This window comes from Myotis yumanensis, unplaced genomic scaffold (genome assembly GCF_028538775.1).
Source record: "Myotis yumanensis isolate MYYU_CA2020_CCGP unplaced genomic scaffold, mMyoYum1.0.hap1 SCAF_4, whole genome shotgun sequence".
NCBI lineage: Eukaryota > Metazoa > Chordata > Mammalia > Chiroptera > Vespertilionidae > Myotis > Myotis yumanensis.
This window is the reverse complement of record NW_027223755.1, coordinates 102,287,995-102,315,645: the sequence shown is the minus strand read 5'-3', so window position 1 is coordinate 102,315,645 and position 27,651 is coordinate 102,287,995. Positions and strand designations below refer to the sequence as shown.

Genomic DNA, 27,651 nt, shown 5'->3' with positions numbered 1-27,651 from the left:
GCCCCCCTGCCTTTCCTATCAGGAAACACATCCTGTTAGTGTCTGGCTGCTGCACAGGCAGCTATTTGTTGCAGTTGGCTACGCCCTCCAGCTCACCAAAAACAGCCTCAAAAACAACCATTTCCTCTCTGCTGAGACACAGAGGGAAAATGCACGCGTGCGCGCGCGCGCACACACACACACACAGACACACACACATACTTCCCCACAGCAAGCTCTCTGCTTTCCAGGACCAGCCGTTTCGTGTTGGAGGCACCAGGCAGGGGCTCAGGCAGCACAGAGGCTGCTGAACCCGCACTGCTCCCTGCGGCCCTGCTCAGAGCCTGCCTACCGCACGGGCGGTGCTCGGAGCGCAGCTGGTTGTAAGGAGTGAGGCCGGCTGACACCACGCTGCCGCCTGTCTCTCCTCCCCAGTTACTCTCTGTTCTCCCGCGTGGGGGACAAGAGGCTGCCAGTCTCCCTGGGCCTCTGCTTCCCAGGACGACGGCGCATTCAGGACTCTGGGCTCTCGCTGGTGCCCTGCTTCCTTCTCGGGATGGGCCACGCAGTCACCTGCAGAGCAGGTCTGTCCCTGCTCCAGGTGCAGGAAGGCGGGTAAGGAGGACCGTGAGGTGGGCTCACCGGCACCTGTTGCACGGGCCTTCCCAACCCTCCAAGAATGAACGGTGATGTCCTCTAGCCGCCCCTAGCGCGTCTTGGTTCTCCCAGGCCACAGCAGCTGACCAGGACCGGGACTTTCTCCACAAGCGGTTGGCACCAGCAGTCAGTGATGACTGTCCAGAAACTGGTGGCCACAGCTGTGCTGGTGGCCCTGGTCTCTCTCATCCTCAACAATGCGGCAGCCTTCACCCCCAACTGGGTGTATCAGACGCTGGAGGACGGGCGCAAGCGAAGCGTGGGGCTCTGGAGGTCCTGCTGGCTGATGGACAGGGCCCGGGGAGGGCCGAGCCCCGGGGCCAGGCCCGGACAGGCGGACACAAGGGAGTGCGAGGCCCTGGGCTGGGGCTCTGAGGCCGCAGGCTTCCAGGAGTCCAGAGGCACCGTCAAACGTAAGTGCTCGCTTTTCTGTCTCCTTTAGGGAGGTAGGGCCCGCTGGCCCTGCAAGGCATGCAGACGACGTGGGTGGAGTGTTTGCTGACGGGTGAGAGGTGCTTTGGTCTGAGGGGCAGCGCTGGCTCTTGGGGAACCAGAGGGGCCCCCGAGCTCCGTGCCCACCCTCCCCTGGCAAGTCACAGGCACACTTCAGTCCTCCTCGGCTCAAGCCTGCCTCTGTCCTTCACGACAGAGTTCTCCTCACGCAGCAGTGGGCTTTTCTCGGGCGTACACACGCGAAAGAGCAAATGCATTAACCAAACCAAGAAACACACATTTTTTTTCCTGGTGGAAGTTAAGATGGTTAACGAGAAAAATAAACAAAGAAGCTTAAGAACACATGGCTGAGTTCTGACTTCATTCCACAGTCGTCAGGGTGGTGACGGCGGTAGGCAGCCCAGGGGAGACCCAGCAGGGCTGACTGTGGTGGGACCACCGGCCGGCTGCAGCGCCCGGCCCCCCTGCCCCTCCGCGGCATCGCGGGCCCTGGCTGGCCACTCGGAGCACTGGGTCTGTCCCCGCTCGGGAAGCTGGGAGCCTGACTTTGAAAGTAGGGTCCGGTTTGCGTGTCCCAGAGGGGAGGGTTCACCTACGCAGCCACGGTGGCTGATGGGCAAAGTCTCCCAGTGATGGAGAGGGTCTAAGTTGCAGGTGGGTGTCATCCCTTCTGAGGACAAGCGTGTCTTTAAGGGAATGTGACACACACGAGACTGCAGCTGGGCCTCTGCTAGATGGTGTCGGGGGTGTCCCCCAAATCTTCAAGCAACGCAAACATGTGATGTGCCCGCTGTGCGGCTGTTCCCAACTGCTGTGGGCTCGGAACCCCGGCCTGTGAGGGAGCCCGGGGGGTGGGGGGTGGGGGAGGGTGTCGTCCCATTTCATAGGCAAAAACCGGAGGCTGCAGGAAGCATGGGCTCAGCCGAGGTTCCTGGGGGCATGCAACCCACTCTGTCTACTCAGAGTCCCACACCACAGCCTGAGGGGGTGTCTGTCCGAAGGGTGGCTATCTGCCCGGCAAGTAGGGAGCGAAACGTCTCTTTAATAGACCAAGTGCACGAATGACTTCAGACTTTTCTATGAGCTCTCAGGACTCAGGGGCCTGTGGGGAACTGGACAGATGCATATGGACTGGGGTGTCTGTAACTGGCTGGTCGAGAACGATCCTTCTGGTAGGGGACTGTCCTGAGGAGCAACGAAAGCCAGTGGCCCAGCATGGGAGGGGGAGCCCTGGGCCTCAAGGACTCCTGCCACGGTCCCCGACGCTGACCAGGTGCCCTCCCTGTGTGTCCACTCCCTCTGTCCCCATGCTAAGGACTGGTCACCTCAGGCCAGGAGGACACACGGGGTCCTCCTGACCCCCACACAGCCAGCCCACGCTGCGCTTCCCTCCTGCCCTGCCACGTGTCTGAGCAGCCCCACTCACCCGCCCTGGTTTGCTGTCCGTCCCAGACCACCTGCTAAGCTCCCTGACCAACATTTTTCCGTTAATCCTCACCTGAGGATATTTTTTCCATTGATTTTTTTAGAGAGAGTGGAAGGGAAGGAGGGGGTGGGGAGAGAGAGAGCGAAACATCGATGTGAGCGAGATACATCAACTGGTTGCCTCCCGCATGCACCCCAGGTACGTGCCCTTGACTGGGAACTGAACCTGCGACCCTTCAGTATGCGGGCTGACACTCTAACCACCGAACCACACTGGCCAGGGCCTGACCAACTTTTAAAATATCCTCCCGCCATTACTATGGTGCCTGTGGCAGCTACCCTTAATGGATCTCTGAGCATCAAATATTTACCCAGAACAAGGGAAATGTCTACAGAAGCTTCTCTTGAGCAACGCTGAATTGAGCAAAGTGAGCCCACTTCACACCAGGTCCCTGTGACATGAACAGGGAGCAGCAAGCCGGCATCCTGGCCCTGGTGGCCCGCAGCTGGGGGCTTCCTCCACCACCTTAAATCAAGCCAGTGCCCAGTCCCATTCGCTCTTATGAACAACCCAGCCCACGCTGTGCCCACAACCTAGCCGGGCACGGAGACTGGGAGGAAGAAGCAGGGAGTGCTTGGACGATGCCTGCTGCCTCTGCATGAACACCTCCACACCGGCCAGTTGTCACTGTCAAATCATCGCGTCCGTCCGTGACGGGGCGGTGGGGTCTGGGTTGCGGAGCTGACGTCTGGTGCACAGTTCAATCCCCAGGACCCATCTAGGGACGCCAAGGGGACGCGCATGTCCCTGGTCACACATCACTGGTCCTGCTTCGCCCAGAGAGCCAGGCCGCCCTAGAGATCCCAGACCTTGCGCAGGCAGCCAGGGCAGCGGTTGGGGAAGCAGGAGGCTCCGGCCAGCTCTGAGCCAGCGGTCCTAGCGACGCCCTATGGCAAACAAATGGAGGAGACATAACCCGACTTTGGTCAGGGATTCTGTGCTGCTGGGTGTGCTGAGCAGACTGGGCAGGGGCACAGGGACCAGCCAGTCCAGGTCCTCCAGCTGCCCTCAGATCCAGTCAGCCGCCTTGAGGATGCTTGCTGGGCAGGACGCAGCGATCCCGACTTTTATTACTGACCAGGTGGCTTTTTCCTTGCTGTGAGGTTTGGGGGGAACATGGGAGACTTGAGGGCCCCCTTCGGCTCCCAAAGAGATCTCACAACCGAACTCCGGTGTCAGTCTTACTCTGGTCCTGTTTTCTCCGTCATTTTTCATCTTTCCCTATTTCATGCATCCTGTCAGGCACCTGATGCTTTTTTTCTGAAGAGAGAGATGTATCATGAATAAACATAATTAAATCCTGGGTACATGCCCTGCCCATTGGCGATTTGATGCTCTCCGGCCCCAGGCGGGGGGCCTGCGTCTCCCCGGAAATGTAGGTGGACGGGGTGTGCACCACATGCTGCCCGGCCAGATGACATCCGTGCCACATTCACATTGGGCTCCTTAACAGGCAGGCACTGGCTCGGGCTGGTGTGGCCCCTTTGGTTGAGCATCGTCCTGTGCACCAGGAGGTTGCTGGTTCGATTCCCAGTTAGGGCGCAGGCCTGGGTTTCAGGCTTGATCCCTGTTGGTGGTGGTGGTGGGAAGTGCAGTTGGCAGCTGAGCAATGTTTCGTTCTCACATCAGTGTTTCTCTTTCTCCCTTCCACTCTCTCTAAAATCAATAAAAACATATTAAAAAAAATTTCAGGTCCTGCTGCCCAGGCTATGACATAGGCAGTGTTAGAACCTGTAGAACGCCCGGGCGTGGTGGGTGCCAGCCTCCGAGGGGAGGGAGTACGGCTCAGAGAGGAGTCTCCTCAGGCAGCATGGCGAGTCCCCGAGCGTCACGTTCCATCCTTTACAGCCTCTGGACATCTGCAATATGGATCCTCCAGGACTTGGGCAGGGCCTCGGTGGCGGCTTGTGAGCTTGGGGACGCCACCTGGAGCCACTGCTGGGTGTGCAGCGCAGGGCTGTGCACACAGAGCTGCTAGGAAGGACGAGGCTGGATGCCCGGGTGGGCAGGGCAGTAGGCGGAACATGGGGAGGGATCGGCCAGGGTCCCTGGTGCTGAGCTCCAGGCTCTCCCAGCCTCTGTCATGTGGTCTCACCGCACCAACACGTGCTCCCCTGGTGCTCGTGTCCACCCCAGGCCACTCCCCTCCTCAGCCAGCAGTTCATTCAAGTCTTTCCTCACCTGCAAGGCCGAGCCTGGGAAACCGGACGGACTTCTCTGGGTCTGGCTGTTAACCTCCGTCATGTCTCACACCCTCATCTATGAGGTCACTTCCACCCCCTAAGTTCTACATCTTTTAGAGAAGCAGAGCTTCTGTACAGTCATATAAATGGTAAAGATAATTGCAAAGAAAATCAGTGTGAAGAAGAAGGCAGGAGCCCCAGCCTCAGCCTTGGGGGAGGGGAGGAAATCGCAGACCCCGGTGAGCACACGCCCCTGTGCTAAGGCTCAGAGCCCTGCGGCCTCCCTCCGCCCCGTGTCTGCTCCTTCCTCCCAGCCCTGGACCCACCGCCACACCAGGTCTGGCCCTGCTGGCACCCTGGGGCTCCCCAACCTCGCCCAACCCCCGCCTCCTGGCCCTGTGAAGGGCTTACAGTGATGGCAGTTGTTTCTGTGACTGCTCTGAAGACTACAGATTGTGAGCTCAATCATGGGGAAGTACAGCCCACCTGGGTAGGGGCTGTGCCTGCAGAAAAGCGATTGAGAGAGCAGGACCCACAGCGCTCAGGAAGGTGAAAGGGTTAATTTGGTGGTGACTGTCATGCATCTAGTGGCATGTTCTCTCCTCTCTCTCTCTCTCTCTCTCTCTCTCTTTCTCTCTCTCTCTCTTGGCACTTGGCCCTCGGCTCTGGGATCTCCTAGAATCTGCTCTTACTTCCCAGAAGTGGGCCTCTGGCTCTGGCATCCATCTGGCCTCAGAGCCAGTGGTGCCACCCCCAGGCCAGAACGGGCACTGGGAGGAGGCCTGGGACGGGGAAGGGGAAACCCTGCAGGCTGAGGATGACAGATGGATGGCAAGAAGGAAGCAGCTGAGACACAATGGGGAGGAGGAGCGCACGCACGCTCCATGGCGGGAAGCGGCACAGCACCTCCACTCCACTCAGGCCGCACAAGCCTAACTGTGACTGTTGCCTGGCAGGGACAGGGAGCCACAGAAACCCTCGCCGCCTGACATGGGCGGGGGGCGGGGGGCCCCGGAGGCGGACAGACCTCACTTGGCTCTGTGGTGGCCACCTTAACTGCCCAGAAGGGCCGCCGAAAAGGGACCGGATGCCCCTGCCCCTGGCCCTTGCGGGTCGCCCACAGCCCTGCTCTGTGCTCCCTCTGCCCTGTGTGTATGTCCCTTGCACCTCACTCCTGGACTGGGTGCGGGTGGGGGAGCAGAGTACACGGAGCCTGGGTTGGGGGGCAGAGGGAGCTCAGTGAGGCTGTCAGTGCAGACAGAGGGATGAGCCCCAGGAGGAGAGAGAGACCCAGCCCTGAGCCGCCCGCCTGCGCTGACCACCTGCCTTCTCTCCTCTCGGCCCCTCCAGTGCAGTTCGACATGATGCGAGCCTGCAACCTGGTTGCCACGGTGGCCCTCGCTGCGGGCCAGCTCACTTTCATCCTGGGGCTGACGGGCCTGCCCCTCATGTCGCCGGATTCCCAGTGCTGGGAGGAGGCCATGGCTGCTGCGTTCCAGCTGGCGAGTAAGTACCCCTGGGCCCCGAGGGGCAAAGCAGCGGCAGCTTCTGTTGGGGCTGGAAGGCCCATTGTGGCCTCCTAATGCCACAGCGGCCCCCTGGGTCACCCTCCTGCCCCCCCCGTCCCTGTGGGCAGGAGCAACAGGGTGCACACGGAGGAACGTGCACACGGGGTGGGGCGCGAGAGGATCCGAGCAGCAGTGGTTTTGTATCTCCAGCGTGGCCCTCGGCCCTCTTCCATTTTGAGACAAGGTGCTGACTTGGGGATGACGTGCTGTCTTCCAAAGTCTTTGGCATCTAGCACTTTCTCTGGCCCCTGCAGCCCGTGTGGCGGTGGCCTGGGTTACGCCCTCCTGAGGGTGCAGCAGCTGGAGGAGGGGTGCAGCAGCCTGCCATCTGAGGGGGGCGAGTGCCATCTGAGCCTATGCCTGGCGGGGGGAGGCAGCCCCGCTTTTCCGCAGGGCAGCCAGGACCAGAGCCACCAGGGAGTGAGCCTCTGGAACAACTTGGAAGCCGCCACAGCCCCGGGGGGTGGCTGGAGGGTGAACTGGGGCTGGGCATGAGCACACCTTGTGGTCTCGGGTGCGAGCGGTGGTGTCAATGGTGGAATTGCTCCGAGGTGCCCTGGTGGCCGTGGAGGCACCTCGAGGGGCTACTCTGCTGGTTTCTCTCGGCCTCTGCTCCTTCTTGCTGGCTTGGGGTTAACCACCGTGGAAACCTGGGATGTTCAGGCTTTCCGATACCTACTGGGGAAAAGTTCGGCCCGTGGTCCCAGGGGGAAGAGGCTGACGAAGTGGCCAGGGCAGGAGACACTAGTAGCTGACGTGCTTGGCGGAGAATGGCAGCTTGTCCCAGTGTTGAAGGTGCAGTTCCAGCCAGCCCAGTGGAAGGAACGCTGGGAAGTCCGAAGTGAATCATTCTAGGAATAACGGGTCCCAGCCCCATCCTTCTGGAGAACAATTCCCAGCAGGAGGCTGAGGCCGGCAGGTGTTCATGTGCGGGAAGCGCCTGGGTGTGAATCAGAAGGGCCTCCTGCGCCGTGAATGGGAGGCGGTGTGGTCCTGAGCAGGTCCCTGCCCCAGGCTGGACGCAGCAGGGGCAGCTGAGGGCCGACCGGAGGAGAGCGCAGGGTTTGGCACGAAGGGGACTGGATTGCATCTTGGCTCCATCAGTTACTATCCATGTGACCCAATCCACACCTCAGTTTACCCAACTGCAAAGCGGGGAGGAAGTCTGCCCCCCACTGGGCTGATTCTGAGAATTAATGAGGCAGGAGGACGGATCTCTGACCGTTCTGCCCCCCACTCCCACCCCCTCCTCCACGGACTGTGGGTGAAAACCCAGACATTCCGAGTGATTCAGGAAGAGCACCCATTTGCCCTCTGCTAACCCGAGGGCCGTGACACAGAACTAGTTTCTCGCCTCAGTGAATCAACCCGTGTCTATCACGTGGGGCTATCTGAAATTCCATCCCTTCAAGAAGGAAGTGGAAGATTTCGAATCGCGATTGGAAAAGCTAGATTAAAAACAGACATTTTAGTGGCATGGAGGAAATGGAAGTAACATTTCCTGATCTGAAAATAACTCTTAGCAGGATCATCAAATCACTCACTGCAGTGTTTCTCAAGAATTTCTTTGAAACATTTATTTAGAAATATTAGGAGAAATATTGTGGGTTTGGTGTGAAACTGACATCTTACTTCCTGCAAACTCTTATTTTAGAACAAGATAGTGTTATTTACAAGTAACATTTTTTAAAAGCTCAAAGGGCGGGGGGAGCCCCACGAGCTAAAATCGAGTTGTCTTGCAGCAGCCCTGGCAGTGGGAGGGCTGCCAAAGGTCCGGGGTGGGGGTGGGGGGGCTGCGCTGGTCGGGGGCAGGGACATGTGCTCCTCTCCTAAGCATTTCCAGGCCAGCACGCCCTCTGGGCAGGCCGGACGGGGCTCTACCGAAAAGTCAGGCAGCGGCGGATGGAAAAAGCCAGGAGCACCGGGCGGCAGCCGGCGCTGTTTCGGACACAGGCAGCCTCTCCCCTTGGTGTCTGCCCGCTGCTCCCCACAGGTCTGTTTTGCCCAAAAAGGAAATGCATTTGGCCCTGTTTAGACTTGTTTCATTGACAAACAGTACAGAATGCAGCTATGTGCCTTTCTTCTATCGCGCTGCTAATTTTAGAGTTAGGTTTTTTCCTGTGCTCCGGTCTGTTTTAAACAGCCAGGGGAGACTGAAGGACGCCAGGATATCCTGTCCCAGGAGGGGGAAATGCCTGCTAGTACCTGTTACGCAAGCCAACCTTGAGTCCCCAGTGCCCGGGCCAGAGGGTGGGCAGGGGAGGAACGAGGAAGGGAAAGCACATGGCGAAGCTGGGGGCCGGGAACAGCTGGGACCGGGCAGAGGCGGCACACGCTGCCAGGAGGGCGCCCGGGCCCTGCCGCCCTCGATGGGTATCTGCCCACTTGCTCATTCATTCCCAGTCGTTCTGGGCACAACCCACGCTTACACGGTGCCTGGCCTGCGTCTGTACAAGGACAGTCTCAGCCCCTCAGAGCTGCGGCTCCAAAGGGCCAGGTCACATTGGGGACCCTACAAAACGGCCATTTCCATGGACCAAAACCTAGGAAATAGCAGCCATTTCACCCGGTTTGCTCTATCATGTTCAGGCCGCCGCATGCAAGTGTCTACGTTCTTTGCAGAATTTTCCACGTGTAATTTTAATTGACCTTAAAGGTGAAAAAAATTCCTTTCTGTCCTTTATTCCATCCCCACCCCATGAGCTGAATATGCTGTGAAAAGCCTGCATTTTCCCTGTGGAAAGCACTCTGTATGTTAGAGATGACCCCAGGCCCCGCTGGGTCTCTAACAGCCCCTGGAAGTCAGGGGCAGGGAGGGTGCAGTCACCATGGAGGGGCTCTGCACTGTCCCCGGCCACTCCCTCCCCCCAGCTCTTCCTGTTGTAACCAGTACATGACAGACACCAACGGTCAGGCACCCCCTCTCTTCCTCCCACCACTCAGTCTGCTGGTATCCAACTTCAGAGCGTAGAGGCCTCTCTGGAGGCGACGAACAGTGAGGCTGCGAGCACGTGCCCCTCATCTTCTGATGACGGCAGAGGCTCCTGCAGGGTGGGGCCCTTGGGCCATCCCAGCCCCCGAGCCAGCAGCTGCGACGCATGGGCCCTGCCTTGCGGGCATAAGTGCTCTGTCCCACGGCCTCACACAGGCATGAGCTTCAATCTGACTCACTCCACACACTTCCTTTATCCTTGACCCTCCTGGTTCCTCCTCTCGCTGCTTCTCTGTTTCTTCGTGTCTGTGGTCTCACTGATGTACACAAAAATGCAGTCAGAGCAGGGACAGCAGCGCCGAACAGGGGGTCAGAGGGCGCCACCTACGAGAGGTGGAAGGTCTTTCCCAGACTCGGATAAGCGCAGATGCTGACCACTTGTGTCCGATCCTGGAGCAGAAGGTAGAGCCGGGGCGCAGGCTGCAGCAGCTCAGCCGTGGGCCCTCAGGGTTCGGAGAGCAGTGGCTTTCCCAGGGCGTGTGGGGAGAGTGGGCGCCAGCAGGCTGCCTGGCTCTGGATGTGGCACCCGATCATAGGCCTGCAGACCGTCTTCAGCTGTGCTTGCTGCTGTCGGCATTCTGACTTCCCACTACGGCCCTGCTGGACACCACCACACAGAGACGCTCCAGTCCCCAGGCACAGCCTCTGTGCTCTGTCAGGACTTAGGGCTCCACCTGAGCTCGCTGCGAGAGCCGGAGCCCCCCAGTGCACCCTCAGCCCATGCCACGGGCTGACTGTCCTGGGCAGAATGCTGCGGGGGCTTGGAAACGTCCTAAGTGTGACCCTCCTGCAGCGGCCCTCACTGTTGGCTACGAAGGACTGACAGCCACGTGTGGCCCTCCATGACGTTTTCAGGTGGGACGAATGATCTAGCGGTTATTCAGGGCTCTGTACTTGGGTCAAGTTGCGTCATTGAAGGGTAACTCCTTGGCCACCGCTGAGCCTCTGGGGCAGTGCACTGTCTATCGGAGTCCCAGCCTGAGAGCCTTGTGGCCGCACATGCTCGATCTGGAACCATAGTGGGTGTCCCCCACGGCTCGCCATCCTTTGTCAGTGCCTGTTGGTGCTCCCCCTGGGGTGGAGGACTGTGCACCCCACTACTGAGAGCCCTGGGCTAGCAGGCCATCCCCCTCGTCTTGGGAGCCAATGTCTTGCCTGATAACAAGATGGGGTCATGCAATGGGGGACCCAAAGACCAGGCTTCTGATGTACTCCCTCCCCTAAGCCCTCCTCTCTCACCCCCACTGCTCATTCAAGCCTGTGCATATGCCACCTCTGATCCGTTTTGGAAAATGCTGGTATGTACGTGAAAAAATTCCCTAGTGCTGCCGCATCAAGGACCCGAGAAACGGTGCCCCGGGCTGCACGCATCCATGCCTGTGACGCCCAGACACATTATAAAAACACAGCCTCCCTCGCAATGTCCCAAAGTGGGGCTTCTACCAAGCCATCTGCCTCTGACAGTGGCTGCAGGTCCACTAGCCACGCATTTATCGCAGGGTTTCTTCTCAGGCATCCATGGGTTTCTTATTCTAATATTTGATAATATCCCTAGTTTATGATTTATCAACTCTCATCATAAGTAGCCCTCACCCTCCATCTCGGTGGAAGTTTCAGTCTGGCCTCCTTGTCAATCACATGAGTGGCTCTGGATCTTCCTCTAATCAGTGGTTCTCAACCTTCCTAATGCCGTGACCCTTTAAGACAGTTCCTCATGTTTTGGTGACCCCCAATTTCATTGTTACAAATTGAACATAATTAAAGCATAGTGATTAATCACAAAAACAATATGTAATTATATATGGGTTTTCCGATGGTCTTAGGCGACCCCTGTGAAAGGGTCGTTTGACCACCAAAGGGGCGGCGACCCACCGGTTGAGAACCGCTGCAACTTATCGTTTTCCTCAGAGTGCAATAACCGCAATGAAATGATGCAGGTCAAGTACAAATGGTGTCCGTGTTCGCACCATCCATCTTTGCAGAGGCCGGCTGTTCCATGTATCGTTCTGAGCTGCCTTCACAATGGCCTTGGGTGCTCCTTGGAACATTCCCCAACAGCTCCTCATCTCCTCTATGCAGCTGCCCAGCAGCCCCAAGCCCTCGTGCTTTTCTCCCAAAGACGGGGACCAGCACTTGTCTGTTTCGGGCCACTTGCACCCCAGTTTCCAAAGACTGGCACCGTAGAGAGTTCGGTGCCATCTGCACACTGAGCTCTTCCCTGCACACGCGCCCTGCAGCCGGGACAACAGTCCTCGCATGACCACCTCTGGCGCCAGCTCGGGGCTGCACTCTTTCTCTGGCCTCGGCCAGTCCCCTCCTCGAAAGCTTGAGCAGGATGACTAAGAGAGGAGTTTACTGTGGAACCTGGTCAAAAGCCACTTTAAAAGCCTCACATGGACTCATGTCTGCTGGTTTTCTCTTTCCATTTCTGGAAATGATTAGAGTTTTTCTCATGATGGCAAAACCTATAAACACACAAGGAGCCCCTTACCCCCGCCCCTGAGAATGCTGATTTTATCAGTCCTCTAAGGTCAGTCGAGGTGATAAATGGTAATTGTCTTGGCATCTCAGGAGCTGGTGGGAATTCTGCTGTTTTCTTAGGCTCAGGGGCCTTCTCATAGGACAATATGAGGTTTTGCTTGGTCTGGATAAATTTCTATCTTCTGCCTCTGTGTCCCATGGCCCAGCCTACATCCCCACTGCACCTCTCATTTCTCCTTGTTCTCCCTTTCCTCCATGCTGCTCTGAGCACTGGCTCTTATGGACGTGTCTGATCATATCAATCATACATCTTCAGTCTGTCCTTTCTCCAGAATCCCTCTCTCTAGGGCAGCGGTTCTCAACCTGTGGGTTGCGACCCCTTTGGCGGTCGAACGACCCTTTCACAGGGGTCGCCTAAGACCATCCTGCATATCAGATATTTACATTACGATTCATAACAGTGGCAACATTACCGTTATGAAGTAGCAACGAAAATAATTTTACGGTTGGGTCACAACACGAGGAACTGTATTTAAAGGGCCAGAAGGTAGAGAACCACTGCTCTAGGGAGAAACACTGGACAGCCACTGTTTTTCTGCTCACAGTGTAGCAAGAACCCAACCACAGCTGTGCCTTGAGTGGGTCCATTAACTAGCTGGTTTGCTCTGTAAATACTCTCTCTCGAAGCCTCGCGCCAGCTCCGTCACAGGTGCCGGCTCTGCCAGTTCGGCTGCCGTGCACGCTGAGGCAGGTGTGCTGGGTGAAGAGCTCCGGGGTCAGCCCCGCGGGCTTCCACTTCTGCCACCTGTGTGTGCTGACCGTCACTCAAGAGGAAGGCCCCGTGACAGACAGCGCCGCCCGAGGAAGCGGGCAGGAAGGAAGAGAAAGGAAAGGGCGCTCTGCAGGCTGAGTGTGAATCACACTGCCCACCGCGAGGCCGGCTCACAGGAAGGGGCTGCTGCCTTTGCAAACAGAAATCCACGAGGAGGGAACCAACTCCACGTGCAGAATTCGGTGTGTTTGCTAAAACTCCCCTTTGATTTGTTTCTGGACAAACATGAACATCACTGCAAAGTCTTTCCAGGGACAATTCTGAGGAGAGAGGGGTCTCTACATCAGGCTGTAACAGAAAAAGAAAATCTGAGGTTGACCAGCATAGCCCCATACCTAGCGCCTCAACACCGCGCTCCCCCTCAGCCAGAGCTCGATGGCAGTAAGAGGCTAGTTTGATTTCAGAAGGACGTCTGTACAGGCGACTCCCTGGCCTCTGGGCTGAGGCTGGAGGCGCACAGGGAGCCCACATGCTCTGCCTTTCCGTGTCTCTGTGGCTTTTCACTGCTGACACGTGGCACCGACAGAAGATCCCACGCTGCCTGTGTCTGCTCAGTGCCCACACCCCCATTGGCTCGGGCGGGGCTGGGCGACTGTTAACGCCTGGACCCAGCGGACACTGTCTAGCAGCTGCCCCTGGACGAGGGGGGTGTGAGTGTCACTGCACCAGCCCTGCCATGCAGCCACGCAGCCGCCGTGGGGCCTGGGCTCTTCCTGCAGCACAGCCCCCGGGCCCGCTGTTTCAGAAGGTTCTTTGCACCTTCCTGGTGCAGAGGAGGGTTTTTCTAAATGTGTTTTTTAGTGTGAGGGAAGCCAACCCCTTCTCTGACTATATGCTGCATTAAAAAAATGCAAAAGCCAAAACTGATCTTTACAAAGAATAAGCCATGTAAATGTGAGACCTCTCCCTTTCTACTTCACCTCTGAGTTACACCAGCTGGGAAGTGAGACACCCACACCTGTGCTGGAAACAGCCCGTGCTGCTCACTGCTGGCTTTTCAAGTTTCCAAGAGAAATGATGAAATAGGAGGAGGCACCGCTCGTCCATTTTCACTCGGTACAAATGCCATTTGTCAGGCCGTGCATTGCCCCTGCCCTGTCATCTTTATCACTTTCCTGCTCGTGTTTTCAGGATGAGGTGGCGACACCCAGTGTGTCTGTGAACAGGTGAATGTACACTTCTTTTTTCTTGTGTTAATCCTCACCCGAGGATATTCCCATTGACTTTGGTTGCCTCCTGCACATGCCCCAACCAGGGCTAGGGGCTGAACCGGCAACCCAGGAATGTGCCCTTGACTGGGAATCGAGCTGTGACCCTGTGGTGTGTGGGCCAGTGCCCTAACCACTGAACCACCAGCCAAGGCAAATTGACACTTCTTGAATCAATTATCCATACCCTGAACGTTCTTTCATCTTGTAATGGGAAAACCAGACACACTTTGAAACTGCAGTTTGTGTGCCTTGTAGGCAACATAGCTAAACATAGAGAGGAAATAATAAACAGATTCCAGTGGTTACAAAATCACAGCCTAGCCCAGCTGGGTGTGGCTCAGTGGTTGAGCGTCGACCCAGGAACCAAGAGGTCACTGGTTCGATTCCCACTCAGGGCACATGCCCGGGTTGTGGGCTCAATCCCCAGTAGGAGGCAGCCGATCAGTGATTCTCTCTCATCACTGATGTTTCTCTCCCTTTCTCTTCCTCTCTGAAATCAATAAAAAATATATACTCCGTATATTTTTAAAAATCACGGCCTACCCTACTTTCAAAATACAATAGTGATCTTAAGAAAAGAAGTAACAGTACAGCTGAGTAGCCTGAGCTGCTGGGAAACTTGAGTGTGGGCACGGGTCAGCGTCCAAGTCTTGCCACTCGGTGCTGGGACGGTGCCCTGGCACTGCCCGGGGGTTAGAAGTCAGTGGCCGCTCTGCCCCCGCAGTCTGTGGAGTGCTCTATGGGTTAGTGTTTTCACCACTTGGAGCTCAGAGTGCGCTCTCCACATGCTGGTCTCCCGGTGTCACAGGCCTCGCCTGAGTGCTCTCTGGGCGGGCTCGCCCAGCCACCGTCCCGGCTCACTGCCGGAGTGCTGGCCCCTCACTCCCACCGCATGCTCTGAACGTCTCTTTCACAGGGCAGACCACGCTACAGTGACTAATCTCATCTTTATCTCCCCAAGAAGAATGCCAGGTCCCCAAGGAAAAGTCCACCGAGCCTTAGCAACCCCCGCCCCCCGCCCCAAGCACACATGAGTGGAATCTCAGTAGATCTGCCGAACATGCCGTACGGTAACCAACGCCAGGTGCCGGCACAGCAGCCCGGGCTCCACGCTCAGTGACATCTACTCAATTGTGGGGACCGGGGTCCTGTCCCTCTGACAGGTTGTAGTCATTAAGAAGCTCAGAAGAGCCTTCATTCAAGATGGCAAAATTAGTTACAATAGTAACAATTTCCTTAATAATAAATTAACGTAGTAAAACAAGAGAGATAAAGAAGCTTAGAGGACTTGCTACGGAAGCTGCTATTCATCACGTCTTCTTTCCCAGCGACCACACTACATTCAACTCTGCATTAGGGGATCTCCTTGCATTTGTCTCAAACTGGGTGACTCTCTGAGAGGCCGAGACGAATGGGTGGGCCACACTCCAGCTGCAGGGACAACAGCTGGAGGAGGCACCATGCTGTGAGCTTAAGCGGAGGGCTGAGGGACCAGGGACCAGATGATAGAAGGCAACCCTCCCGCCAGGGCTCTTGAAACACAGCGAGGGCAGCACCGGGAAAGGCCTGGAAGTGGAACTTGGCATCTCAGAGGCACGGAGAGGCACCAATGTGGCTACAGAGTGACAGAGACAGGGCAGCCACAAGAGAGGGGGAGGAGATTTGAGGCAGGCCCGGGCCCGGGCCAGGCTGAGGTACGTCCTAGGGCAACTGCTGCCACAGGGCACCTGTGCGTGGGGGGGCACATGATGTGTGTCTTCCAGAGCTGACGGTGCGCTTGGAGGAGAAGCGTGTAAATGCATCAATAGCTGCTACAGAACCGACTGCACAGGCGAAAGCAGAGGCTGACTGCCAGTGTCAGGACGAACTGCAGGAAGTGCTTGTTAATTGAAGAATCTAAAATGAGGTGCACTTCTAAGATATTCTAATGTCTTATTGTGAAATGTATGCAGAGAACTCAGTGAGACATGTGTGTCCTGCTAAAGACACGCTGACGTGAACACCGAGAAGCCCTGGGTGTCCTCTCTCCCCCGGGAGGTAACCGCTGTCTTGTACTTGTGTCGGCCACTCCCCATGTTTTTTAAATCCTCACCCAAGGATATTCTTATTGTTTTTAATTGATAATTAAAGAGAGAGAGAGAGAGAAACAGCAGTCAGGGGCCTCCCATACATGCCCCAACCAGGGCTCAAACCTGCCACCTAGGCATGTGCCCTGACCGGGAATTGAATCTGCAACCTTGTGGTACGAGACGACACTCCAACCGACTGAGCCACCCGGCCAGGGCTCCCGGGTGTTTTATACTTTTATTCCCTCGTCAGGTTTTCTTAAAGAGCAGCCTGGCGGCTTAGCCGGTGGGAGCCATGCCCATGTGACTGAGCTGTGTCCCAGGGGCGTCCTCTCGCACCACTGTTTCTGCGGCCCACCCCAGCGCAGTGCTGCCCATGCAGCCGTGCGCCTGCCCCTCTCCTGTCCCGGCGGCCCAGAGCTCACTGTGGCCCGTGGACACGAGTTTCAGACATTGCACCTTCGGGGCACAGTCGTTTCCTGGATGAGCAGGAGTTTCACTCCGGTCTAGCCCTAGGGCAACACCACGCTGTCCCGAGCTCCCACTCAGTGAGGTGGGACCCTCTGCCTCGAACCTGGGCCGACACGTGTGTTTCCTCCCTTTCTACTTCTGCCAGTCTGGTGAGTGAGTGCCTTCTACTCCTTTCTAGATTAGGGTCACCTCTTTCCATCCAGCTCTCATAATTCGCCAGTCTCCACGGAAATGTCTTACAACGAAATTCAAGGTCCGCTCTCTGTGTTCATCGGTGATGTACACCAACCTCAAGACAGGTAACTGAGCTGGGAGAGGGGGTTGCCCTGGAGGCCAGAGAGGCCCGATTCCTTCACACTGTTCTGTTAGGACCAATGATGCGGTAGAACTGCAGCCGAAGCCACGTGACAGATTTAAAACATTCTTATAACACACACAACACGAAAAGAAGCTTAGTTTAAAAAGAGAGAAACAGCCAGCCATCATGGCTCGGTGGTTGGGCGTTGACCTGTGAACTAGGAGGTCACGGTTCGATTCCAGGTCAGGGTACATGCCTGGGTGGCAGGCTTGATCCCCAATAGGGGGTGTGCAGGAGGCAGCTGATCGATTATTCTCTCTCATCATTGATGTTTCTATCTCTCTCTCCCTCTCCCTTCCTTTCTGAAATCAATTAAAAAATATTTAAAAATAACCCTAGCCAGTTTTGCTCAGTAGATAGAGCATCGGCCTGCAGACTGAAGGGTTCCGGGTTTGATTCTGATCAAGGGCACATGCCTGGGTTGCGGGCTCGATCCCCCCCGGGGGGCGTGCAGGAGGCAGCCTATCAACGAATCTCTCTCATCATTGATGTTTCTATCTCTCCCTTCCTCTCTGAAATCAATAAAAATGTATTTTTTAAGAAATTCTTTTCAAAAAATATATTTAAAAATAAATAAAAAGGAAGGGGTTTCGATCACAGCAGAGGGTAAGCGTCAGTACCCCTCCTCCGGGTGGGTGACTGACGCAAACCAGCTGCTGCGCTCTGGGTAAATTCCTTCTGGTCGAGCTAAGTCGTCAACGCTGCCCTCCCTGCGGGCTCCCACTGGCCTCGCTGGGAGCCCCCTTCAGTCAGGGCCTGGCTCCTCTCATCTCAGACATAAGCTGGATCCTAACTCGCTCTCCCTAAGCTCCCATCCGGCCCCATCCTTCCGAGTCTTGTTGAAACCAGGCATAACAAGCTCCCTTGGGTGATACAAATGCCCAAAGGCAGTAAAAATGTGGAGGACACATAAAGCATTTTCATTCTCATTACACAAAAAACAGCTACAGTTCCTTCCACACTAATGCAAAACTCGGTGCCATAAAATCGTGAGCAGAGGGTGCACCCTTCCCTGGGAGAGAGAAATGAGTTTTTTTGTCAGTGTGCATGACAAACAGAATTAGCTATTTTTAACAGAAAGGAAGTATCCAGAAGCTTTCCATGTATAAAAAGCTCCACAAAGTACTGTAAGAATTACAATAGAGATTAGTCACTGTCACCATTGTTTCCGACACGGCTGAGGTAGGTGAATGTTTAATTCATACATTCTAGAAGGTGCGTGATGATGAGAACATCCGCGTGTTTTTAGAAAATTCAAGCCTGTCCCCCACACCGCACCCCAGCACGGACGTGTCCCCGAGTTAGTAGGACCATTAGCTGGCGTCGCGCTGCTCTCTGCTCCGCGCCACGCTGGGTGTGCATGACGCGGTTTCCTGGGGAAAGCAGGGGAGGCCACGGGGTGGGACCAGCAGGAACAGACGTGTGGATGTCACAGTGCGGGGCGGCAGGGACTACAGCAGCAGCAGCAGCCTGGCCAGGGCATAGGGCAGGGCGCGTGGACGGGCCTGAGCGGGGCCAGAGTCCCATCTGGACGACGCTGGGTTACACAGAGCCTATGTCTTTGTCAGGCATTTTGGTTCCAAGAAACAGACTCCCTCAGGTCAGCACATCAGAGGGTGGGGTGTTGGTGGAGAAGATGGGGCTCCTTGGGCCTCCCAAGGCTCTGCTTCTGCTTCTGTCCTCACTCCTGCTAGCCATGGCTCCGCTCAACCCCACAGCCTCCTTCGTTTCCTCTGCCTCATTCAGCCCCTTTCCCCCTAGCTGAGAAGTGTGACGATCTCAGGGGACAAGAAGGGACAGGACCAGCTTCCTCGGTAGCAGAGCAGTGGTGGCCTCTCCTCCATCCCAGTGTCGGGGTTTCTAGCCTGGATTCAGAGCTGAATCCATTACATCAGTTTTGGGTGAAAGTCCTGGCTTTCTTATTGTAAGAATTAGTAAAATCAAGTCTCTGGAGCTCCTTTAAGATAAAATTATTAAAGTAATGATGCTGTGGTGTTAGCTATGAACTCAATGTGAACAAGTCTGGCCTGGCCGGCGTGGCTCAGTGATTGAGCGTTGACCTATGAACCAGGAGATTGCGGTTAGATTCCTGGTCAGGGCACATGCCCGGGTTGCAGGCTCGGTCCCCAATAGGGGGTGTGTAGGACGCAGCCGGTCAATGATTCTCTCTCATCATGAATGTTTCTCTCTCTCTCCCCCTTCCTCTCTGAAATTATATATATATATATATATATACATACACACTAATAAAAGGGTAATATGCTAATTAGACCAGATAGACCAGATGTCTTCCAGACGTCATTCTGGACATCCTTCCTGACAAAGCTGGGGGCGTGGCCAGCCTGCAAACTGCCAGCGTCCCTGTGTCCAGGCTGGCCCCGCCCCCTAGCAGGGACCCCTTCAGGGCAGGCCAGCCGTCCCCCACCCATGCACCAGGCCTCTATCCTATATAATAAAAGGGTAATATGCAAATTTACCCTAACAGTGGAACAACCAGAACGACCGCTGGACCAGTCATTATGAGGCGCACTGACCACCTCTTGGTCCCTTTCCCCAGCTGGCAGGCTCCGATCACCTGATGGTGAATGGAGAACCGGGGGTGGGTGGTGGTGGGGGACAGGGCTGGCAGCAGGCAGCTGGGGAAGATGGCCCTGATCGCAGGCCAGGCCTAGGGACTGTACCTGCTCACGAATTTTGTGAGCTGGGCCTCTAGTATATATATAAAAACACCACATGAAACAAAACAAAAAATAAATGTGAACTAGTCTGTGGGAACTGCCATCAGTGGAAGACTCTGGCCACAGTCCCAGCACAGCCCCTTCCCCTTCTAAACAAATGCAGCCGGGGGCAGGGGGTATGGGAGAGAGGGAAATTCTAGAACCAGCTGCGTCTATTTAGAAGTAAGAGGAGAAGCCAAACACGCCAGCAGGAGACTCGGACACATCTCCGATCTCGGCTTCTGCCCCTGCCTAAGCATGCAGCTCTAGGCCACCTGGAGTTCTGAAGGAAAATCTCTATTTCTTTAGAAGCAAATGCTAAGAACAAGAAAACGCTTAGGAACAGGAATTCAGACCGAGTAAAACACCAATCAGAATTGTTACTGAATGAGATTTAGAAAAATGGGTTGCTTTCACTTTGAGTGTTTATAAAGGTCAGAGAGCACCTACACAGTCACCACTGGGTTTGTTGGGGTGAGGGAAAGCGAGTCAGCGCCACCTTCATGGGGAGGTCGGCTCAGGAGCCTGACCCCTGGAGGGTCCAGGAAGCGCACATGGGGCCAGACTGCTTTCCTTCCAGCCCCGGGCAAGGATCCTGCGCAGGATTTAGCGGGCGCACACTGCACCCCCTAAATCCTGCGCAGGATTTAGCGGGCGCACACTGCACCCCCACCCCCAGCTACAGACTCAGAGGTCATAAAAACCCACGCGGGCCGAGTGCGGAGCACCTCCACCCTGAAGGCCGGCGCCAGGAACTGGGCTCCTCACCCACCCGGGGAGCGCGGAGGGTCAGGGCAGAGGCACAGCTGCCTGGAGAGGGGAGTCGGCAGGCTTCCCCCGGCTCCGAGGGTCAGGGCAGAGGCACAGCTGCCTGGAGAGGGGAGTCGGCAGGCTTCCCCCGGCTCCGAGGAAGGCTTTCTCAATGCCTGTCTTTCACTTACAGGTTTTATCCTGGTCATTGGGCTGGTGACGTTCTACAGAATCGGCCCGTACACCAGCCTGTCCTGGTCTTGCTACCTGAACATTGGCGCCTGCCTCCTGGCCACCCTGGCAGCCGCCATGCTCATCTGGAACATTCTTCACAGGAGAGAGGACTGCATGGCACCCCGAGTGATTGTCATCAGCCGCTCCTTGACGGCTCGGTTTCGCCGGGGGCTAGACAATGACTATGTGGAGTCACCGTGCTGACGGCTGCCAGGGAGGGGCCCTGCCTGGGACTTTGTCCACTGTAATGGAACAGTCTAGAAACCAAGGGACTGCCTGCGTGGAGGCGGCGATTCCTATGGTTTCTTCTATATGCATATGTACGATACACAGGTATGTTTACTATGTTTATATAAATATATGATCATATATCGTCTGTGCCAGCCTCCCCGACCCACTCACAACCTGGCTTCACGCTCATGCACGTCGCAAGGCGGTCAGCCCAAGATGCACGTGAGGGCGCAGCTGCCCTGCTCAGCGCCCTGGTCTGGGGTTAATTTATTCTGTGCCTGCTGAGACGGGCACCGCGGCCAGCCTTTCTTTGGTGAAGCAGAACATCCCGGGAGATTTTCTGGAAATGGCTGTATTTTCCTCGAGGGGCTCAGAATCTATAATCAGATGGTTACGGCTTTAGGACAGGAAGGAGTTAGTAATGTCTGTTTGTGCCTGATTATTTTTCTAAGTTAAAATAAAATGGAAACCTCTTACCACTGTCTAAAATGTGTGTTGTATCTCCCTACACTGTCACGTGGTAAAAGGAATTTGGTCTGTTTTATGTGTTTTTTGTGGGTTAGCAGTCAGAGAAGGGTTGAGACATTTTTAAAGATCTGGTGGGAGTGAAACTTTGGGTGACTCATGTCCTTATTCTCATTTCTGGTCAACCGAGCCTCAGACGCCCACCCTCCTACAGACTCTGCATACTGTGGTCATATGTTGGCAGATGCACAGTTAGTGGAGCCGGAGGGGAAAGTCTATTTGTTTAAAGAAATTCTGAGAGGGGTCCACTTCTCCCACATGAAACCTTTGGCCTCTCTGCAGTCAAACACTTGGCGGGCGATACCTTCACAATGCTACACGGATTCCAAACCACCCAGCTCTTAAGCCTGTGAGAGGTGAACAGGCCGTAAGTCTCCAGGCTGAACAGAAAACATTAAAAAACTGGCCCATATCCTCAAGGACTGCCTGACGACATCTAAAGGACCGTCCTTTGATAGCTGCACGGCTTGAGCTCATGCCACCTGGAAGTGGAATCGCTGTCGCCGTCCTCTGGCCCAGGAAGTTGACCCTGGGCGCTGTGGGTGCCATGCAAAGCCAGGGTAAGGCCCGGCTGTCACTTGGCTGAGCCTCCAACCCCAAGAAACTTTCAGCTTTGTTGCTTTTAACGTTCCAGAGAAGTGAGGTGGCCAGTCTGGAATTCAAAGACTGTATCGCTCCAGGATAGTCAGAACAAATGGTCCTGCTCCCCATCTGGGGTATGCGGAGGCGAACAGTCATAAAGCAGTTGAGGATGATTTAAAAGCATCCATGGCCTAATCATCTGTAATAAAGCTAGCAGTCGGTGTAGCAGCAGCCAGGTGCCTGCCCCACAACCAGTACGCTCATGGGAACATCTAGGTTTGAGCTTCCTCCCTTTGAGCTTCTGTCCGACAATGGATTTCCCCCAAATCATATGCTAAAAATAATTGTTTTTGAAAAAGAATAATGAGATATTTAAGATGTATAATTTTAATAATATTATGTATATGATTATATAAATGTTCATTAAAGTTTTAAAGTTGGCCATGTGGTTGATTCTAGTCTGTGATCGTGTTTATATTAAATGAAAAGTGAGCAGAGAAAGGCCGAGCTATGCCATCCAGCCACTCTAGGTCACTTCCAACAAGAGTCCCCTTGTCCACATGGCCAGTGTTGAAAAGGCCTCCCAACTGGAACAAGGCTTGGCCTGTTTTAGAAATAAGCCAAGCAAACAGGGTCACACACTAATTTGAAAGGCGCATCCATGTTACAGAAACCATCACTGCCAATGAGGAAGGCTTGTTCCAGGCAACTTAATTTTCCATCTTTCTCTTCCCGCTTTAGTTTCATCCTGTAATAATTTTTCTACCCTTTCGAGATTGAAAGCCTTCAAATGTCCCCGGGAAGAATTGCTGAATTCTCTCAGGAACAGAGAGGAAGCTGCTTTTAGACAGCTTTGATTGACTTCTTTCAGAGTAATTTTAATTGCATTTTCACTGTACTGTTTTGAGTGTTTATCATCAAATCTTTTTTGTTTAGTAGCAATTGTTCCCAGAGGGACAGGCATTACAAATACTTAGCAACTGCAGAACTTTCTACTAGGAAGTGTCCAGAACACTATGAAATGAATCAAAACAACTAAATAACAGCCCAAGAGGCTCTAAACATTGCAGAGGCCGAGAGCCAGCCTCACCTGCTCCCTACGCCCAGCTGTGCTGCGCCAAAACTCACTGCTCTGCAGCACATGCCAGGCGTGTCCTGGTGCCTGCAAGAGCAGCGGCGTTTCACTGAGTGAAAAGACCAGGGACTACAGCATGACAGAGTCACAGAAGACTTAATGATCCTTAGACTCTCATCTAGAAGGGGAGAGCAAGTACCCTAAGAGTGTACACATCCCTTCGACACCTCTGAGAACCGAATCCTCACCTTTTGATGAGTTTGATAGATTTGAAAGCTTCGTCCATGTCTCCGACGGCGATGAAGAAGCTGAAGTTGAGCATGGCGTTCCGGGTGGCCTTGTCGCAGTCCTCCAGCCCCACGAAATCTCGCAGGGGCCTCCTGCCCACCATCTGGGGGATGCGGTTGTGCTGTGAATCCACCCAGTTGTCTCTGTCTGCTTCTCCTGGCTGATTGAGAAAAGGCGCTGATTACCTGTCAGTTCATGTAAAGCTAATGTCTACACTAAGCCTCTCTCATATGTCAGCTACGGGGGTCCCTCTGCAGACAGATGTGGATAGTCAGCAGGAGGCCCTGACAAATGCAACAAAATCAGCCCTCATTTGAAATCAGAGCTCTTGGCTCTGGTTTCAGACAGCAGAGAAGCAAAGGCAAGTCTATGCACACGAAATCATTTTTCAACCTCTGGTTCCCTAATATCAACTTTTCAGAAGTTATACAATAGTTGTGAAAATCCTCAGCCCTGGCTGGTGTGCTCAGTGGTTAGAGCGTTGCCAAGTCTGATTCCTGGTCAAGGGCACGTCCCTGCGTTGCAGGTTTGATCCCCGGCCCCAGTCTGGGCACAAACCACAGGCAACCAATTGATGTGTCTCTCTCACATCAATGTCTCTCTCTCTCCTCCTCCCTACTTCTCTCCCTTCCACTCTCTAAAAATCAATGGAAAAAAATATCCTTAGGTGAGGACACACACACACACACACACACACACGGAAATCCCCACCTACCAGCTTTGTTTTGTAAACTAGAAAAGTTTCACTAACAAGTCAGACATGTACACATGTGCACAGGGTCTTTAGATGATTCAATGCCATCATGATTTCAGGTGGAATTTTCCAAAATGATAACCTGAATTAGTGGAGTGCCCTCCGCTGGTTTTTCTCAGAAGAAATGTCAACCTAGTGCAGAGCTCCCCAGACAGGCGTGCGGAGAGAATGAATGCCTGAGCAGGAGCTCCATGTTATAGTGGCTGCCTGAGGCCCTTGTGTACCTGGCACCTTGAAATACAACCGACTGAGGGGACCAGCTCTGCCAACAATTGGCTTCCTTCCTGACTGCTGGGCGCTGCTCTCGCCTGCATGCCCACAGTCTCCTCCAGCCTCCAGCCCCCACACACCACCCTCTGCTTCCCCACCGTCTGCTTCTTTCTCTCTGCAGGATCCGTTTCTCTGATGTACACACATGCTACCCTGTGTAAAACGGGGTCACGATCCATCCTCCTGGACCAGTGCCCCTGCACGTCACCGGTCTTGAATTTGTGCTACTCCATGATTTCTGCAAGGCTAGCCTCCACCACCTGCTCAGTTCCCAGCAGCTCTTCCATCTCACTGCTGCTTCTCAAGTTCATCTGTGGTCCCCAACTTCAGGGGTTGCTTGACCGGGGCCTTGAGACACTGGTAGGAGGTGTGGATGGCAAGACCCTTCCAGGCACCAGGGCATAATAAGCCAAGGCCCTGAGGCAACCCAGGGCAGCTTAAATTCAGAGTTCATGGCCATCTGTAGGCTGGGTCACACTGGGCAGGAGGCTGAGGTTTGGACTGACTTTGCATGGAACGGGGAACCTTTGGAAATGTGCATGTACAACGAACAACTGGCAATGCTGACCACGGTGGTTAACAATCACAGGGCAGGACCTGAGGCCCATCAGCCCTGCTGTGATCTCATCAGAGCCCTGCTCCTGGGAGCACACTCGGGAATTCTCGCAGAAGCATGAGCACCTGAGGGCCCTGCTTCGCCTGCCACCGCCCCAGCATTTACACCCACTCTCATTACAGCTCCTCGAGGAGAGACAACCACCTGCCTTGGCCACACAGGGAGCTGGGGGCCCAGGGCTGTTGGCTCTCAGGTGTGGGGACAGGAACCTCCAGGACGTGGCCAAGGGAAATAAACACAGGTCAGTAATCAGAAAAAGAGCAGCTTTTAAAGAAATACAAGGCTTTATGACAGCGGTTCTCAACCTGTGGGTTGCGACCCCTTTGGCGGTCGAACGACCCTTTCACAGGGGTCGCCTATGACCATCCTGCATATCAGATATTTACATGACGATTCATAACAGTAGCAACATTAGCTATGAAGTAGCAACGAAAATAATTTTATGGTTGGGTCACAACATGAGGAACTGTATTTAAAGGGCCAGAAGGTTGAGAACCACTGCTTTATGGCCATTTACCACAAGCACCTTAGAGTCAAATTAATAAGACTTCCTACATTGCAAATGTAGGTCAACTATTTCCTGTAAAGCAGACATCAGGTGACAGCCTGTTCATGCCACGTCTGGCCAGGACAAGAGCTCTGTGGTGACATGGGGAGCTGATACGGTGTCATATCCTTGATAAATCTGATTAAAGAGGACATGCAGGTGAGGTGGGAAGTATTGTCATAGACAAGTGTAGCTCAACATAAAGAAAGATCTTGAGAAAAGGGCAGAGTTAAGGTAACAGAGGATAAGTGGGGAGTCATCTTACACTGCATCACACTCGTCTCCTCTCTTGGACAACTAGGGGAGTAGCACAGAGAAGACAAGAATGAGAGAAAGACGCATAAATGTGTGAGAGGAACCAGAGTCCACAATGTGAGACAACGGGGGGAAACGCAATAGGAAGAATTCAAATGTCTCCCACAATTTTCTGAGTTCTCTAGTCCAAGAGCAGAAAATGCCAAAGGAGCACGAAATAATGGAACTCAAAAAAAATGCTCATCTGGTGGAACCCATCTATTTCAAATAAGGGATAGAGAAAACCTGCATCGACAGAGCACAGGGATTCTGGAAAAGTCACATGAGTCCATTCCCAATTTTCACAAAGATCCATTTATCACAAGTAAATGTCAGTCCATAAACTATTCATCATGCCCACGCCCATGCCATGTCATTTTATGTGGTATTTTTAGGGACATGGGAACCAACTGTGCCCAGTTTCGTTGTTTCGATCACTCATGCCATGACACAAGCAGTTTTGCAGTCTCAGAACCACAGACCCACACTCAGCTCGTCAGGGGACGTGCAGAGGCCAGGGGGCCACACAGCTGAGGAGACCAAGTCCCAGGGAAGGCAAGTAACTCGGCCACAGTAACCACACTGGGGCATGAGCATGTATGTGCTGAGAACAACCCTGTTCCCTCACAGACTTAAAACCTGCACGTGTGTGACATGCACAGACGTAGGTAAGTACAGACACCTCTTGCAAGGCCACATGCCAGCGTGGTCACAGTGACCATGTCTGGGGGCTGGGTCTGTGGAGATTTGCATCATCTTTGGTCTTTCTTTCTTTTTTTGTAGCGTCTAACTTTTCCAGGAACACACAATTTTAAAAACACAGCTGAATAAAAAGGGCAGGAAAGCTGCAGGGTGTGGTGCCCTCGGGGGAGCCCCTGGGAGGACACCGCCTCCTCAGCACAGCTCTGTCTTGAGAGCAAAGCCGTCTCCTGCTCCTCCTGACACTTGCTGGAATTTCAGGGGACAAATTGGAGCAGACGGTTTGCCTTGTCCATGAGCGGTGAGCAGAGGCGCCCCATTTCCCGCCGGGGAGCCCCAAGCCCAGCCCAGAAGAGGGACCCGAGAACACGCCTGGTGCTCACGAGACTCGCACCTTCTTTGTGAAGTAATAATGCGGCACTTCCATCCCCAGGAGAGACTGGTAGGTGGGAGGCCGTGAGAAGCTGTCCTGAAGCAAGAAGCCATGCTCTTCGGAGATGAAGAAGGACAGAATCAACGCGTCCGCCTGGGAGAGGGAAAGATGGTTGTTAGTCTGGCAATAGACTTTACTATTTTGTGTCTAATTCCCATTTTCCTTGCCGAGGTATTCACATAGAACACAGATAAAACAGGATGAGCACACTCTGACGCAGATAATCCACTCTCCCCCGGGCCTATGGCAACACCAGCCTCCACCGCCATCTCCCGTACTTTGGAAAAACTGACGGATCTTCTGGAGGATGCACCTCATCCGGTTTGAGAGCCACTAGGTCATTCTCACTGACTGATGTCCTTGTGGCAAAGACTAACATTCCCACCGAGCTGGGGACGGAAACTCAGAAGAGCTCTCATGTTGAAAAGATAGCCCCCTCAGATTCTTTACTCTGATTTAAAACCACCCGGAGCAGTGACGACAAAAAGATTCCTGCTGCAGCTTCCAAGGAATAGGAAATGCACGGGGGGGGGGCTCTTCAGGGTCCTGTCCTGCGGGACTCAGAACAGCAGCTCCCGGCTGCAGCCCCTTCTGAACAGGAAAGCAACAGGGGGCCTCGGGGTGCCGGAGCCTTTTCTTGCTGTGTGAATTCCTACACTTTCTCATCATCTTCAGAAAAGACCCAAAGAGCTATCTGTTCAAACTGCTGGAAAGTGCCCTTCATGTGTACACTCCCTCATCATCAATCTGCATGTTCTTATCACTTGTCTGGACTTGTCACCCGGCCCTCTACCATGAGGGAAATTCCCCTGGCAATGTCTTCGCTCCTCTCAATCCAGTGAAGAGATGCTACCTCAATACACTTTCCCACTCAGTGCTTCAGAACCAATGGTCGGATC

The 27,651-nt window shown here is 54.5% G+C and overlaps 2 protein-coding genes across 5 annotated transcripts in view; one reads left to right on the top strand and one right to left on the bottom strand.

Annotated features, from left to right (window-relative positions):
- IFT140 (intraflagellar transport 140) overlaps window positions 1-27,651 on the bottom strand; it is a 284,193-nt gene that overhangs the window by 22,250 nt on the left and 234,292 nt on the right. For all 4 annotated transcript variants that reach the window (XM_070413315.1, XM_070413314.1, XM_070413317.1 and 1 more), the window contains exons 17-18: window positions 26,714-26,845; window positions 23,100-23,299 (exon numbers count right to left, since the gene is read on the bottom strand). In XM_070413315.1, coding sequence (XP_070269416.1) covers window positions 23,100-23,299; window positions 26,714-26,845 — 332 coding nt within the window. The remainder of the gene's footprint in view (window positions 1-23,099; window positions 23,300-26,713; window positions 26,846-27,651) is intronic.
- Window positions 113-22,216, top strand: TMEM204 (transmembrane protein 204). Its single transcript, XM_070413327.1, has 3 exons — window positions 113-1,049; window positions 6,109-6,264; window positions 20,398-22,216. The coding sequence occupies exons 1-3, from the start codon at window positions 770-772 to the stop codon at window positions 20,640-20,642; spliced, it is 681 nt and encodes a 226-aa protein (XP_070269428.1). The 5' UTR covers window positions 113-769; the 3' UTR covers window positions 20,643-22,216.